Here is a 16,070-nt window from a genome sequence, read left to right on the forward strand (position 1 = left end):
TGTTGCTAATCAACAATAATCCTGAATTGGATAACAGGGCACACTCCATCCACACATTTTTTTCTTTGTTAAATAATGTGATATAGAAGATCTTTTCTGGGCATTTCAGAAGAATGCTTTGAAAAAGAGAGGAAGTGAGGGAATTCCCTGGCTGTCCAGTAGTTAAAACTCCACGCTTCCAGTGCAGAGGGCGTGGGTCCAATGCAGGGGTTCCATCCCTGGTCAAGGAATAAAGATCCCACATATTGTGCAACATGGCAAGAGAGGAGAGGGGAGTGAGATCCAAGAGATGGGATCTGGAGGCTGGGAAGATGAAACTTTATATATAAAAATCTGTGTTATCATCCAAATGGACTTCAGGCCATTTTACTCTTCTTATAAGGTGGTCAGATTTCTCCAAAGGGCAAGGTGTTATTTGATTTCCCACTTCTGAATAATGGGCTTTCTTCACAGCTCAGTTGGTGAAGAATCTGCCTGCAATGCACCCTGGTTCGATTCCTGGGTCGGGAAGATCCTCTGGAGAAGAGACAGGCTACCCACTCCAGTATTCTTGGGTTTCCCTGGTGGCTCAGCTGGTAAAGAATCCATCTGCAATGCAGGAGACCTGGGTTCGATCTTCCCTGGATTGGGAAGATCCCCTGGAGAAGGGAGAGGCTACCCACTCCAGTATACTGGCCTGGAGAATTCCATGGACTGCACAGTCAATGGGGTGGCAAAGAGCTGGACAGGGCTGAGCGACTTTCACTTTCCTCTGAGTAACAGCAGCACTGGAGGATGCTGTCTCGTGCAATACACTCACCACCCCTTCTGCAAGGCATGACAGTGAACAGCCTTGGGAGACAAAAATGACACTCGAGCCCCTGGCTCACTGCAGGGGACACACAGGTGCCCCCTCCCCTTCCCAACACTGAGCGAGACCGACCGCAGGCAGCGTGAGGGGGGTGTCCTGGGGCCGACACAGGAGTCTGATCTGAAGACACTTTCCCACAATTACAGCAAGTTCTTCACTTTCATGCTTTATTGAAAGTAAAATATGAATCAAAGACAGGTACTGGTAAGCAGGTTATGTCTCTAAAGAATCACTTTTAGTTCAGAGCAGAATGTTGTCCCATCTACTGTGATACAAATTCTTCATTGACCAATGCCTCTGGTATGAAACTCGAGCAAGGAAATAGAATGGAACTTTTTTCCCTCCCGTGACTATAAATCTCATATGTAAACATGATTTACTGATACTGCTACTAAACTTGTTCAGTCTTTTACTTGCCCTTTCCCTCCCACCACCCCCCTTAAATATAAAATTTGAAACATTTCCTTCAAGTCTGATGGCCTTCAGTGCAATCTGCTTTATTTGACATAAGGCATTTTGGAACAGTCACTTTTTTGAATGGTTTTCTGCCTTTTGGAAGAGTCATGTAATGGTTTAATTCTTAAATCCACCTTTTCTTTAATGCCCTAACATGTCAAACTCCTCTTCCCTTCTGGTTACTTCTAAGCAGTCAGCAAGTGTTCAAAAAGATTAATGTCCAAGTAGACCAGTACCTGGGGAAAGAAACACATGTGGAGGCACAGTTGTAAGCTGCAAGGTTAAGGGTTCACGTATCCCATTTGCATCACCAACAGGGAATATTCAACTCAATGAGTAAGCAAAGAAGCCCTTTGACATTGAAAATAAGAAAATATATCACCATCTCCAGGCTTTCAGCTAAAGCACATTTCTGTTGAAAGCCACACGGCTCGTATGCGTTATCTTCACACAAGGTAATCAAATTTTATTGAAGCTTTCATTTGATGGCCGTTTTTCATTAAAAAAAAAAAAAAGTTCTGCTTTGTTTGTTTTGTTTGAACCACTTTGGGAGTGTCTTTGCAGTGGGAATATGTACTCAGAAAGCTGCACTGAGAGGGAGGCTTTATTGAGGCCAGGAGCTTGGCTCACTTGTTTGCAAGGAACCCCTGGTATTTGATTCTAACTCATTCTCTGGCAAAAATCACAACCCGTCATGGACCTCTGGACTAGGCCACAAAGGATCAAAATGGCAACAGTTAAATCTGTGAAAGTCAAAGGTCTGAATTCAACTGTGTGCAGAACCCTAGTGGCCAGGATGCAGGAGAAGGCATCGCCGTTTATCCATTTAAAGCAATAATCCAAGAGATGCCTTAATCCTACGTGGAGAAATGAAACCTTTTCATTGAACCTGATGTAGTTCGGCAGATTCTTCTCCTCTAATTCTTATCAGTTACCAACTGTTTTGCTCCAAGATGGGACTGATAAGAGGAACTGGAAAAAGGTTAAGTATAAAAATGAAAATGCCACTAGCTAAGTGCCCAACTTCCCCCCAAAACGAGATAGAAAAAGCACAGTGGACATGTGGCAGTGGATATGTCTAACGCACAGGCCCGATCCGAGGCTTGAGTGCTGATACAGATAATGAAGAAGCTTGAATAAAAAATGCATTTAACTAAAATTAATTTCAGTCATGAGACTCAGATTGAATTAAATTTTAAAATCAAATTATAGGCTTCACATTAATAGAAAATTACAGTATGACTGTGACACTCATGAGCAAAACATGACAAATGTAACTTACCTTTAAACCCTTCTTCTGGCATACACACTGGAAGGAAAAAAAAAAAAGAATTCCAAACTGGAAAGACTGTTGCTACAGACAGCAATAAGTTCACTTCAATGCCAAAGGATGAAAAGTTCAAAATAGCTTTTAATAACCTTACTCACCTATAAAGGTTACCTTTGAAGTTACGGATAATACCAAACGGCAATCTTTGTTTTCATTTTTATAAAAGCAATACATATGCATCATTGAAAAAGACAAATACTGGAAGAACAAGGGCTGTGACTGGAGCCAACATTCTGCACGACTCGGGAGGGGCGGGAGCCCTGCTGGAGAAATCCTTGGGGCCCCCGCCTCCTGGCCCCCTCCTCCCGTGCCCACACTCTACAGGGAACAGCTTTTGGCCCTTGCAGCCACGTCTTCTGGCCCAACCTCAACATTTCTAGATGCTTATGTTGCTAATTCACAATTTTTGGTAATACCTAATAGTTTCCTCAAAGACAGAACCACCTCTAACATAACACATGGCCCCTGCCCATCCTCCTGACACACTGCTATTTTTTGTCGTTAAGCCAATCTCCAGCGTTACACTCCTTTTTTACTCCTTAGCAGCGGCCATGGCTGAATGCTCTGGGGTGCCTGGGTGATCGTTCTTGTCTGGCATGACTGTATCTCTGGGGTTGGTAGCTGCTGCATTACTTATGCGTTTCATTTTCTCTGTACCATCTCTGATTCAAGGGTAAACTCCTCAGGACAGTCATCTGTCACTTCAACTTTCCCCAGGGAGTGTGCTCCAATCTGGAGCGGGCGTGCTCAACACCTACTGCAGCGCTTCGTGCTGGAAGCACTGGAACTGCCCCCTTGCCTTCTTCTAGGGCATCTAATCTACTCCTGTGTTGGATCCCTGTTTTCAGGTTCCGCTGTTGACATCTTTCTTCTTACTCTTGTTTAGCAGAATACACCCTCCCAGAGTAAACGGTAGGTGAGAAAGAAATTTTTTGAGGCCTTATATTCACACAGCCACCAAATGCGTGTAACAGAGTAGTCTAGTCAGAGAATTCTAGACTGAAGCTCACACTTCCTCATTCTCTTGTGGGCACTGGCCCATTGGTTTGTCCTTGACTCTTCATCTCAGGAATGACTGGTTTTTCCTTCCATACCTCTAGATGTTTTTAGGATCTTAATCTCTAGATCTGCACTAAATTGTACCCGGGCCTTGGTGCACCCGTTTTTATTTTCATGAATTGTCTTCTGTTCTCTGAATGTTCCTTACATACAGACGATTTGCTCTTTCTCTCGTATTGTTTAGTTACTTTTAAAGCTTTCTTGTGCTTCCCGCATCATCTACTTCCTGTCCAGCCTGTTGACTGATGTCTTTCGGTTCCATGCTGTTCTCTGCCCTACTGTCTGGAGTTCTCTGGCTGTCCGCTCCCACCTACAGAAGTGTGAGGGACTAAAAAGATGTCTGAAAACTGTCTGGTTTGGCTTCACCCAAAGGTACCTGGGAGATGAACTACTTTAAAAATAACTGTTGGCTATTTCTTTGAATTGCTCTGGTTTCCCTAGAGGAGAATCTCTTCCCTCCACTGTGGGAGGGAAGAGATGGGCTGCCAGTGTTTGAACAAAGGGCTGGTCTCCTTATTTGGTAGGTAACACGTCTCATTCTCACCTTTCTAGTTTAATTTCTTCAAAGAAACACAAACTCTACAGGTCAAGAAGGGGCACTGAATGGATGTAAAGGGAAGGGCTGTGAGGATGTGTGCGGTGGTGAGCCAGTTTAGGTTGGGACCTCACTCCTATGTTCAAAGGCACCCGGGGCATCTAATTCCTGTGTGCCTGCCACATGCTCTGCAATCTGAATTAGCTCTGCTTTTTGTTGACCTCATCTATCTGCAGGCTTACATCTGTTTCAGTTTCCTACAGTAAACTAACTACTACTACACTTTCCTCCATTTTCCCAATTTTCACAGATATCATTCTTTTTTTTTTTTTTTTTCACAGATATCATTCTTTAAAAAGAGGACTAATGGTAAGACTACCTTAGCATGCAGAAGCCTACTCAAGCTTAAAAGAAAGAACACTGTAGACTAAAGATTCAATAACTAAAACCCCACCATCGTTGAGCAAGTTCCTCAACAATTCCCCAAACAAACTGGTCCTTTACCTTGCATGACATCGTCCATTGCAGCATAATCTGCAATTGGTTCATCAGCCTAGAAAACAAATGAAGACAATTCACAACCACACGGGAATGGAAGCCAGGACGAGGAGAGTGCCCAACCTCCTAACAGAAAAGGCTGGCCATGGAGTTGACCAGCATGTTGCTCCTGGACACAAACACTGTCCAGTGGAAAACAGCGTTCAAGCCAGAGCTGGCGACATCCAGGATGAACAAACGGCACCCTGTCAAGTGGGCCAAGACTCATCACCCCCGTAACTGCACAGACTGCACACTGGATGTGGCACTGCTTTCCTGTTCCTCAGACACTTTTTAGATGTAGCAAGGTTCAGATATCCTCATTTAATGGATATGATTTCAGGTGCCAATGATGACAGCGTGAGTTGCGAGAAGTAAAATCAGGATGGTCCTTGAAAAATGCCAATTAGGTTAAAAGTACATTTTCACCTTTCCCCACCATCAAGAACGAAAATACCCATGTTCTTTTAAAGGCAAGAAGTGAGTGCTGAGTCTGAGCTTGTGGTAGGGTTAGCTGCAAGGGCAAAGAGGACAACGACCCGTACAGACTCCAGGTGCCCACCTGAAGTGCAAACCCATCAGTGACACGAGCTGCTTCTAGGATTTTAGACCGGGCTCTTCTGATTCAGCAAACCAAACAGGTTTTCAGAGTTGATTCCACAGAACCTACAGTTCCAAGAAAACCAAGCGGAGGGAGGGGGTGGGGAGCGGGATGAGGGGCGTGTGTGTGCGCGCGTGTGAAGGGCCAGATATGGACCTGCATCACCACTTCCAGGGCCTAACTTTATCTGGCCAGAATTGAGGCTCTGCCTATGAACAACATGCTCCCCAGTTCAGAAACCTGCAGAATATTCTAACACATCACGCAGGGGGCATGCGTCTAGCCACTCAGAAACAAGAGGCAGAGGAAAAGTGATGAAATCAGGCCCTGCCTGAGGGAGAGTAGGCCTGGGCTAAGCAGGCTGGCTCAACCAATCTTCATCCGTGATAGTCGCAGAAGCCCCAGTTTTCCAAAACACACCTGCCTCTTTTAAACCTTTTCTCCCCAAGGTCAATTTTCATATCCTGGATAAGAATCTCACTAAGCCAACCATAAGTATTTTGACTACTGTGGTCAAGCCTTGATTCTTATGTTTCTTTCCGAGTTTAACTGGCTGGTACTTCTGAGTGGCGGGGGGAGGATGTTTTAATAGGTAGAAGTATGGTTAAGTAATTCACCAATCCAGACTTTAGAGAGGAGGTTAAATCTAGATTATTTTAAACAAGAATTATGAAAAGCCCACAGACCAAGTGACTGTCTGACCTGCTCTAAGTCTCTGGTGGCTCATCCAGAGATGCAGTTGACTCACAGCAGTAGCTTGTTGCCACATCCTGCCGAGGACCTGGGAACCTTCACCACCACCGCATCCAGTCTACACATGAGAACCCCCTGAATCCTGCAGGCGCAGAGCCGCTACTCACCTTTAACAAAATCACAGATTCAGGAATGACGCCTAGAGTTCCGAGGGTGGCACAGTCATCACTTAAAATCTTTCCATCAATTGACAGGTTCTGGTCGAAAGGAGCAACTGAAAACGCATGCATGATCTGTGCCAATATAAAAGAAACAAAGGTTTGTACAAAACAAAATACTGAGACTTAATACCCTGTGTGAATAAATAATTCTAAGGAAGAAATAAAAGACTTCAGAATACAAAAGATACTACGGTTTGCAATCAGCCCACTTGCTTCATTCCTATTGAAACTGTAATCCCAATGTATCTGGGAACATCCTTAGGAGGCCTGTTAGAGAATCAGGAGACAGTTGTACCCCCAGGTCCTTTTGTTCTGCATCTTACAACCCCTCGGTGGGTGGGGGTGCGGAGAAATCAAAGAAGTGGAAGGTGGCACTGGGCTGACAGTCACTCTGGTTACAAGGCTTGGGCACGGCTGTTATGGTTGCTCCCACTGTGCCCAGGTCCCACATCCTTTTAATAATCAAATCTATTCTAAATTCTTTCATAAAACCATCTCTAAATTAACCAGCAGGCTATCTGGACTCTTTGATTCCCTTCTGTGAGCAGCCTGGAATACAAACTTTAGCAGTTAGGACTGCCACATATTCTTAGATTGAGTCTTGTCTCTAGGAGCCAAATATGAATTTCTTAAGGGTAGGGACCATGTACTCCACCCCAGTTTTAGCCAAGTGTTAAATACATTCAGAAAGACTATTGTGCATATTAAACATTATTTTCAAAATCAGAAAAATGAAAAAAAAAAAAAAAAAGTTTTAAAATCACATCCAGGTAGTAAATACCAGAGAGAAACGAGGAGTTGGGCTCAGGGAGGTACACATAGATACCTTCAGCGATACATTCTAATTCTTCATTTGGGTGTGTTCCGAAGTATTCATTTTATTACGCTGCACAGCTGAATTACATAGTCAACAGAATGCGTTCTACTACACATATCTTTTGTTATACCAATATCCATGATGCTATGGGGAAATCATTCTACCCTTTTATGCACTTGATTCTGCTCTTTGAAAAAATCCAGAAAAACAAAACAGGCAGCCCTGAACCACGTCTGCATAGAATTGGGCCCAAGAGTTTTATAAGCTGGGAAGACCCTGACCAGAAAAGTGATTTTCATAACAGCGCACAAGTAAATAAGAGGGATAACAACAGTGGCCTCCTCCCTGTTAGGCCAGATTCATAACCGGACTTCTCCAAAGGACCTCAGGCCCTGAGTGGCAAGCAGAGGCTGCTTAAACAGGGATCAGCACTGATCCTTCTATGGAACAACTGAGCTTATTTCTGGTGAGAAAGGACAGTTCTACCAAAGCCAGCCCAGCACATGGGCATCAGGCAGAGCCAACAGCTCTGGGTTCATAAACATGACCCAGGAAGAAGAAAGCACAGCGATGGAGAAGGTGTTCTGGTATCAACTTTAACAAAGGCATTGTCACAGCTGCTGGACTGCACGAATGCTAGTTCACAGGGCCTAAATGGGATGCACAGGGATGCACCATCGCAGAGAACGGATGAACAGCAAATACTTCGAGACACGAGCACCATCACTCAGGGGTGGAGGCTCACACATTGTATTTTGAGCCCACAGACAAGGACATCTCAATTTATTCAACTAATGAAAAGACCCTGATGCTGGGAAAGACTGAAGGCAGGAGGAGAAGGGGCTGACAGAGGATGAGATGGTTGGATGGCATCACCGACTCAACGGACATGAGTTTGGGTAGACTCCGGGAGCTAGTGATGGACAGGGAGGCCTGGTGTGCTGCAGTCCATGGGGTTGCAAAGAGTCACAACTTCCAAAGACACAACTGAGTGACTGAACTGAACAGAATGAAGATTTATTACACCATGTGTTGAATATTGTGCTAGGTATTAGAACTATAAAGGTGAGTAGTAATCCCACCCCAGAGAGGTCCAGAAAAAAACCAAGCAGTGAAGCTGGTGGCAGAAAGCACACACAGAGCTGGCGGAGCACACAGAAGGGAGGAGTGTGCTGTGTAACTGAAGGCCAAGACAGGTTTTGCAGAAGAGGTGTTGTCAAAGATGAACCGTGCTTCCTAGTGAGGAGAAAATGATATTTCAGAGTGAGAGAACAGGCCGAGGGCATGGAATTCTACGGCCTACAGTGTGATAATCCATAAACCGTTAAGTGCATGGAGAATTAATGTTCTCCAGGTCTGTGTGACGAGCGAGTGCAGCACAGTCACTCTAGGAAGCCTAACAGGAACAATGAAAGCTCTGCTCCTACAGCTTCATGCTGCTTGCCATGACGTGCATGTGTGCAGGTGTATTTATTGGCTGAAATGAGGAAATGCTATAAGCAAATTAGGAAAATTTCCTCCTTCTTAAGGCAGGCAATACCACCTGCTCAAAATCCATCTTAGGGAAAATGGAATAAGACAATTAAATACTGAACATGTTTTGAGAAAAGGGATGAATTTGTACTTCATTTACATTATGGCCTCATAGGTGGATGAATTAAGCGACTATAAATGCGTATGGTGGCCATCCTATTAACCTGGAAATGTGGTCTACGCCAGCGAAGAGGTGCCGTGAAACATAAAAACATGCACTACGTGCTTGAAAACTCACCCACCACCACCAGCTGAGGGTCACATGCATGCCCACCAAACTGTCACAGCGCTCAGGCGGGGTGGCAAAAACCCGTCTACTGGGAGGTTCTGAAAGCACGCCACGGAGCACTGAGGGGGAATTACGCTTCACCGCCCTTTCTTTTGACTGTTTGGATCACAGTGGTCCTCCACGTAAGGAAAGGAGAGGAGAGGAAGGGCACGGCAGAGGAGCCATCTGGGGCGTGTGCATCAGGGGGGCTTCCTGTCCAGAGCTGCTGCCTTCTAACAACTGTCTGCAGGTGACATGCTCCAAGATGGAGGCTCTTTCTGCTGACTTTTGATTTACTCTTTTAAAAGGGCGAGTCCACAATAAAAGCAGCGCAGGCTCTGACAATGTCTTGATCCACAGGGGCTGTTTCTGTAATTTAAAGGTTTTGAATGTTTCGAGGTTTACCACTGGCAAGCAGAAAGCCGGTGATAGAAACAAGCTTTCTCAGATGTAAAAGCTACAATAACAGAATCAAGATATTACGCCAACACATTTATTTTCAGAGCCATGGGTTCAACCAAGGGAAATAATGTTCCCGGGACAATCTGGAAAAGAACACCCTCAAAGGAAGCCTATATTTTTGCCTCAATTACAATGATAAATATCAGCAGAAGGAAAAATGCATAACCAGTAAACTACGCCACATGAAAGTAGCAAAGAGGAAAACTGGGTCAACGTTTGGGATCTGTATCAGTGACTAACACAGATAAGGCGCCAGATTTTTTTTTTTCATGGACATCTTGAATATATCAGCCTCTCTTTTCTGGGTTTTGGGATGTACCGTTGGCATCCTCATTTATAGTACTTTCGCGTTCCTACCAGGAAACAATGCCATGAGGCATTTTCATCACTAATCCACTGTGTAGATGTGCAAAAGCAATGGGGGGTGAAGAGGGGTGGAGTGGGAAGAGTCTGGGAATGATCTAAAATGAACCATTAAATGGCTGTCAATATTTCTCCTTATTATTGGAAAGCTACTCAGAACTGGCTCAAGGTTTCAGAATCCCCCAAAAACTTTCCCTCTTCACAGACCCTTGGCTAATTTTGAAAACTCTGAAGCTCTTTCTAAAGGAAGAGTTATTTGAATTTGGGGACCCGACAAGTATTATTCTAAACTCAACAATGCCCTCTCCCAACAGCTCAATACTTAGGTGCAGAGCAGAAACTCATGAAGGTCCCGTAAGCTCAGAGCATGATTAAACAGATGTTAATACTTTCCTCACCTGGATTTTCAATTCTTTCAATGTTTGATTAGCAGAAACGAGAAGAGCTTTTTCACCACGAACTTTTCTGTGTCGCATACTCCGCCGAATAACTTGCTTCTGATAGGCTATATAATTTTGATGGGAGATCTTTTGCCGCTTTGTTCCTCCATTGCTCTATAAAGATCCAGAAAAGAGCACTGAAATTCCCACACCATGACCCTGCTCAAACTTCACAACACAAGGAAAAGCAGTTTATCAGAATGTTAACCATTTGAAATTCAGTTTCAACAGTGAGTAGGAACTCACTGAAGGTTCTTAGAAGGCAATTAAAGTCCTTGAACTGCACACAAGCTCCAGGGTTTTAAAATGTATGTATTATAAAAAGGACATTTAAAAGCAGTGGGGCGGGGGGAAAGGCCAGAAAAAGAAAAAAAAAAAAAAAAAGGGCAGAAGGGAAGGCTTGACTTTAAGTCGGAAAAACACAGTTATGATACACTGAATCCTAATCTGTGTATTAAACATTTCCTTCTTTTAGGGAATGACACAGACACTAACTATAAACTGCTGAGAACTTTAAAAAGGGCTTCCCTAGTAGCTCAGACGGTAAAGCGTCTGCCTACAATGTGGGAGACCCAGGTTCGATCCCTGGGTCGGGAAGATCCCCTGGAGAAGGGAATGGCAACCCACTCCAGTACTCCTGCCTGGAAAATCCCATGGACTGAGGAGCCTGGTAGGCTACAGTCCATGGGGTCGCAAAGAGTTGGACATGACTGAGCGACTTCACTTCACTTCACTTTAAAAAACTTACAAAGGTTTGCCTTTAAAATTGCAAAAATGTTTTGACTTGAAACTTATCAGATATTTAGATCTAGCTCGTAAACCACAGAAAATACAGGGGCGAGAAGTAAGTTAAAACGAGTAACATTAAAGAGGCAATCAGCTGAATCTAGAATGTGAGACAATCTGCTCAATACAAGAAAAGGAACTGGTCTCTAGTCAACGTCAAAAAGGAAAAGAAAAAGGGGGCAGAGGCCAGGTAACTATTCTGGAAAGAAGTCTAAAGTGATATAAAACAATGTGTATCTTGGTTGCATGCTGGTTTGAGGAGAAAAAATTGTTTAAGGCACATTTGGGATAGCTGAAGAAATCTGATTACAGGTAAACAGGATATTGCCTTTTTTGATAAGAAATAGTTTAAGAACTTAGAGGTGAAATGCCATGATGTGCATAATTTAAAGATGGTTCGGCAAAAAGTACAGGCATATGTAATATATATTGTACTAGTTTTAAGAAAAAAATAATAGATGAAAACCAAATATTTCTCTAAAATACTCTAATAAATGCCTCATCAATAGGTTAACAACCAGACAAGATTCTTCTGCTAACCAAGCCACGGAATGAATGAAACAAGATTTTAAAAATACTCTTTTCCCCGGGTTTAATTAAATCTGGGTGAGGTAAACCCCCAGGCTCTGGTTTCCACAGTTGTCACTGAGTGTCAGCCGTGCACAATCAGAGCAGTTTAGCGGTCATTATGGACACAGATGCCACACAGTCATTATCAATGGAGCGCCAGGGATTCACAAAGCAGAGAGGGTCAGGAAGTAAACGGAGCAGCATTTGCTGAAGGCGAGAGCCCACTGGCTGGTGCTGCACAAGGCTCGACTCAGCTCTCGTCCTGAATCTAAAGGGGCACACAGGCGGTTCCAACAGAAGAAAACACTGAACGTGGGGGTTGACACAGCTTTCTCAATCTCAACAATTCAAAACAATGCAAAAATGTGGGAGCTGGTAACATTTTTCTCAAGCTCAACTATTAAAAAAAAAAAAAAAAAAAAAAACCTCAAGTATTTTTCAATTGTGAAATAGGACCTAAATTTCACAGTTAGAAATATAAGGGAAAGTATCTGTAACAACCTACAATTTTACTTTGGAAATATAAAACACAACCAAATAACAGAGCCCTGAGCATTAAGCGAGATATGTTTTTAAATGAGTCTAAAAGCCTTCCCTAGAATTATATTTTTAAAACATCCATAGAATTTAAATCCAACTTATCTGACAAAAACCAGTCCACTGGTTTTAGAAGGCTTTCAATTACCTAAGTAACATCCAATACTGGGTGCATTATTAACCTAAATGGTAGATAAGGTCAAAGTCAAAGGAACTGGGTTGATCTAGCTTAGAGAAAAGAGGAAAGGGGATTTGTTTCTGTCCATTAAGGACAAACACAAATGCACCATTTTATATTACAGGATTTAAAACAGCAATTACAGACGCTTTGTATGAGATACTGCAACGTATTACAAAGAAAAGGTTTGAGGAGTCTGAAATTCTGAAAACACTTGACATTCTTCTGGGACCACCTACTCTTTTCAAAAAGGAAGGTTACACTTTCTTTTGCAAGGTGAAATATTTAAAACATTAGTCAAGAGTATTACAACATCCAAAGAATGAGAGGAAAGACAGAAGAAAATTCAAAGTATAAAGATAACTATGGCATAAAAAACAATGTCCTCCAACAAACATTCTCTATCGTATTTGTAAAGGGAGATCCGTTGCCACGTGCCACTGAGGTACAGAAGCAACTTTAAAACTGCTGCGGCTGTGACAGCAACGGATACAACTAGCCATTCAAGAAAGTTAGCTTCTCAAAAATCTAATCACTTGAAAATATTTTTACAAGTCTTCTAGGCAACCCTTGGGCTGAAAAGGAAAGCCTGAAATGACATAAATAAGAACACTATATTATATATATATATATAGTATATTGTATATATTATATATATATAAATAAAACTTTACAAACTGATTTACAAAGTTCACTGAAAGAACAGATTCCAAACTGATTATTAAACCATCCTCCCAAACAAGAGGGGTAGAAATACCATAAAGAAATCTGCAAAATAGGTAACTTTAATAGAAGAATTTAAGGTCATCACAATGAAAAATCAAAGACTAATGTTGCTTCTAGTCACCTGAATAACAACTTTAGAGACCTGAAAGTCTCTTCTATAACCTTCAGTATTACAAATGCTATTATGTGTTTTGTTTGTAATGAAAGAAGTTGAGGTTAGTAATTTTTTCATACATAAATATTCCATGATGAAGCAGCAAACCAGGATTATGGTTAGTTTAAGTCTTTTTTCCAGGTAAAAATTTAATCATTACAGTATATTTTAGCACTTCTTCTTTAATAGCAATTAATTCTGGAGTATCATAGTCCATGACTTTTCATGAGAAATCGGGACAGCTATAGCATGCTAGCCAATGAAGAAAAGAAGGGGAAAGGGTCCTGAGGACCAACCCCGCATACAGGCCACAGAGAGATGTCCAGGAGCTCGGAGCGACTGCTTTCAGAGAAGTGGAGGGTGTAACAGTGAAAAGCAGCTTCAACACATACTTGATTAAAGTCTGGATCTTTTTCTCCATCCAGTTTAGCTTCTTCCTTATCCTCCTCTGTTTCAGAACTACTCACATTTAGCTCTGGAGCTGAATCCTTCATCACCTGAATGCGCCAGGAAAAGAGAGAAGTAGGTCAGACCCTAGGGAGGCTAGCTATGGAGACAGTGGATCTTTGACGGCACAACTTCATCAACGATGGGGTAAGATATCAGACAGGATCAAGACACGGCGGCGCTCTTGTTTTCTGTGCTCTGTGAACACGTTAGTTTTATCCTAACACAGGATAAAGAGAACGGATGAAATACCACTACCAAACTTAAAAAATAATAAGACATCCTTTCCTAAATTGGATATTTCACACTAGATATCAATATACACATGTACTAAGAGGTACAAAAGATACAAGAAAATACTAGGGGAAAAACAGACATTTTTACTCAGCCATTTTCCCAGCAAACAAGGTAATGAGGCCTCCTTAATTCAGTTTCTGAGGCAGAACCCTACATCATCAGTGAATAATCTGTAAGGTACCCTTCTAAAATTCATGTCAAGTTTGGGAAATATCATCAAATATAATGCATCTATTTTGTCTTCAATTCCAAAAACCTTGGAATCAAATTAATGAGGTGTCCAGAGAACTGGGTCAGGATCTACCTAAGAGCCATACTTAATATAGTGACAATGCTCCAAAACAGTCCACAGTGACACCCTGTTCCCAAAATATACCCAAACCTATGTTTCACCTACCCTTTAGGTCAACCAATGCAAGACGCTCTACAGCAGTCTTTCTTTTTTCTGTTCTGTCCATATCAACTCCAAATACAATGGCCAGGGTGACTTTTTGAAAACGTAAGTGAGATCACACCATGACCTCCCTTGAAACTTCAGTGGCTTACACCTAGGCTTCGAACAAAATCCCAAATCCCTGGTATGACGTACAAAATTCAATTAAAATTTGATCCCTCGTCACACGTCACCTTCCTTCCTTAGGAGAAACTTCTCTCTAGATCAATGCCGCCCACTATGGGAGTGAGAGGTGACACAGCCTGTTGAAGTTAAAACTACATAAAAGCCCGGTTCCTCAAGTCAGCCCAGTCGCATTTCAGATGGCCCAGTCAAGGGTGGCTGGTGGCTAAAACGCAGATGACGAACGCCTCCGTCACCGCGGAAGCGCCCACTGGGCACTGCTGCTCTAGACACGACACAGACTACTGCTGGAGGGCGCCAGGCTTACGCTCCCGCCTGGTCTCCATGTCACAGGCAGGGTCTCCAACAGCTAATGCTCAGGTAAAACAACTCCTCCTCCAAGGCCTCTTGCCCACCCCCTCCCTATTTAACAGGGCACCTCCACCTCTGTCAGTCAAATGCTCTACTCTGTACATTTCCTTCAAGATGCTTGTTCTTGTATGAGACCATCTTATGCATCTATGGCTTATTCTTGATCTACCTCACTAGGTAAAAATACTCTCGAAGGTACAGCGATTTGTGTGAGTACAGCGATCTTCTGCACCAACTGTATCCCAAGACAGCTCCTAGCACACAGCCGGCATTCAATCAATATCGTGTATCAAAATCAACAACTGACTAGACCCACAAAAGGCTGCCCTTGTGGCTCAGCTGTTAAAGAACCCGCCCACAATGCAGGAGACCTGGGTTCGATCCCTGGGTTGGGAAAATCCCCTGGAGAAGAGAACGGCTACCCACTCCAGTATTCTGGCCTGGAGAATTCCATGGACTGTGCCCATGGGGTCTCAAAGAGCTGGGCACGGCTGAGTGACTTTCACTTCACTTCACTTCAGACCCACGTAAGAAAAGTCTTCTTAAGTGAACGATGCAAACAAATAGAAGAAAACAATAGAATGGGAAAGACTAGATACACCAAGGGAACATTTCAAGCAAAGATGGGCACAATAAGGGACAAAAGGTCAAGCACCTAACAGAAGCAGAAGAGATTAAGAAGAGATGGCAAGAATACATAGAGGAACTTTACAAAAATGTTTAATATTCTGGATAACCATGATGGTGTGGTCACTCACCTAGAGCCAGATACCCTGGAGTGTGAAGTCAAGTGAACCTTAGGAAGCATTACTATGAACAAACCTAGAGAAGGTGATGGAACTCCAGCTGAGCTATTTCAGATCCTAAAAAATGATGCTATTAAAGTGCTACACTCAATATGCCAGTTAACTTCCCTGGTGGCTTAGACGGTAAAGCGTCCGCCTACAATGAGGGAGACCTGGGTTCGATCCCTGGGTCAGGAAGATCCTCTGGAGAAGGAAATGGCAACCTACTCCAGTATCCTTGCCTGGAAAAATCCCCCATGGATGGAGGAACCTGGTAGGCTACAGTCCACAGGACCACAAAGAGTCGGACACGACTGAGCAACTTCACTTCATGTCACTTCAGCAGTGGCCACAGGACTGGAAAAGGTCAGTTTTCATTTCGTTCCCAAAGAAAAGTAATGACAAAGAATGTCCAAATTACTGTACATTGCACTCATTTCACACACTAGCCAAGGTAATGTTCAAACTCCTTCAAGCTAGGCTTCAAAGTATATGAA

At 43.0% G+C, this 16,070-nt stretch overlaps 1 protein-coding gene across 3 annotated transcripts in view; it reads right to left on the reverse strand.

Moving 5' to 3' along the window:
* Window positions 1–995: 995 nt before the first annotated feature.
* Window positions 996–16,070, reverse strand: part of USP48 (ubiquitin specific peptidase 48) — a 74,785-nt gene continuing 59,710 nt past the window's right edge. The window contains exons 22-27 of one of the 3 annotated variants that reach the window (XM_040229529.1): window positions 13,509–13,613; window positions 10,124–10,279; window positions 6,229–6,354; window positions 4,735–4,783; window positions 2,589–2,615; window positions 996–1,542 (exon numbers count right to left, since the gene is read on the reverse strand). In XM_040229529.1, coding sequence (XP_040085463.1) covers window positions 1,520–1,542; window positions 2,589–2,615; window positions 4,735–4,783; window positions 6,229–6,354; window positions 10,124–10,279; window positions 13,509–13,613 — 486 coding nt within the window. In that variant the 3' untranslated portion in view covers window positions 996–1,519. The remainder of the gene's footprint in view (window positions 1,543–2,588; window positions 2,616–4,734; window positions 4,784–6,228; window positions 6,355–10,123; window positions 10,280–13,508; window positions 13,614–16,070) is intronic. The other 2 variants (XM_040229531.1, XM_040229530.1) reach the window with 2 other exon arrangements.

The sequence above is a fragment of the Oryx dammah genome, unplaced genomic scaffold (assembly GCF_014754425.2).
Source record: "Oryx dammah isolate SB20612 unplaced genomic scaffold, SCBI_Odam_1.1 HiC_scaffold_27, whole genome shotgun sequence".
In the NCBI taxonomy this organism is placed as follows: Eukaryota; Metazoa; Chordata; class Mammalia; order Artiodactyla; family Bovidae; genus Oryx; species Oryx dammah.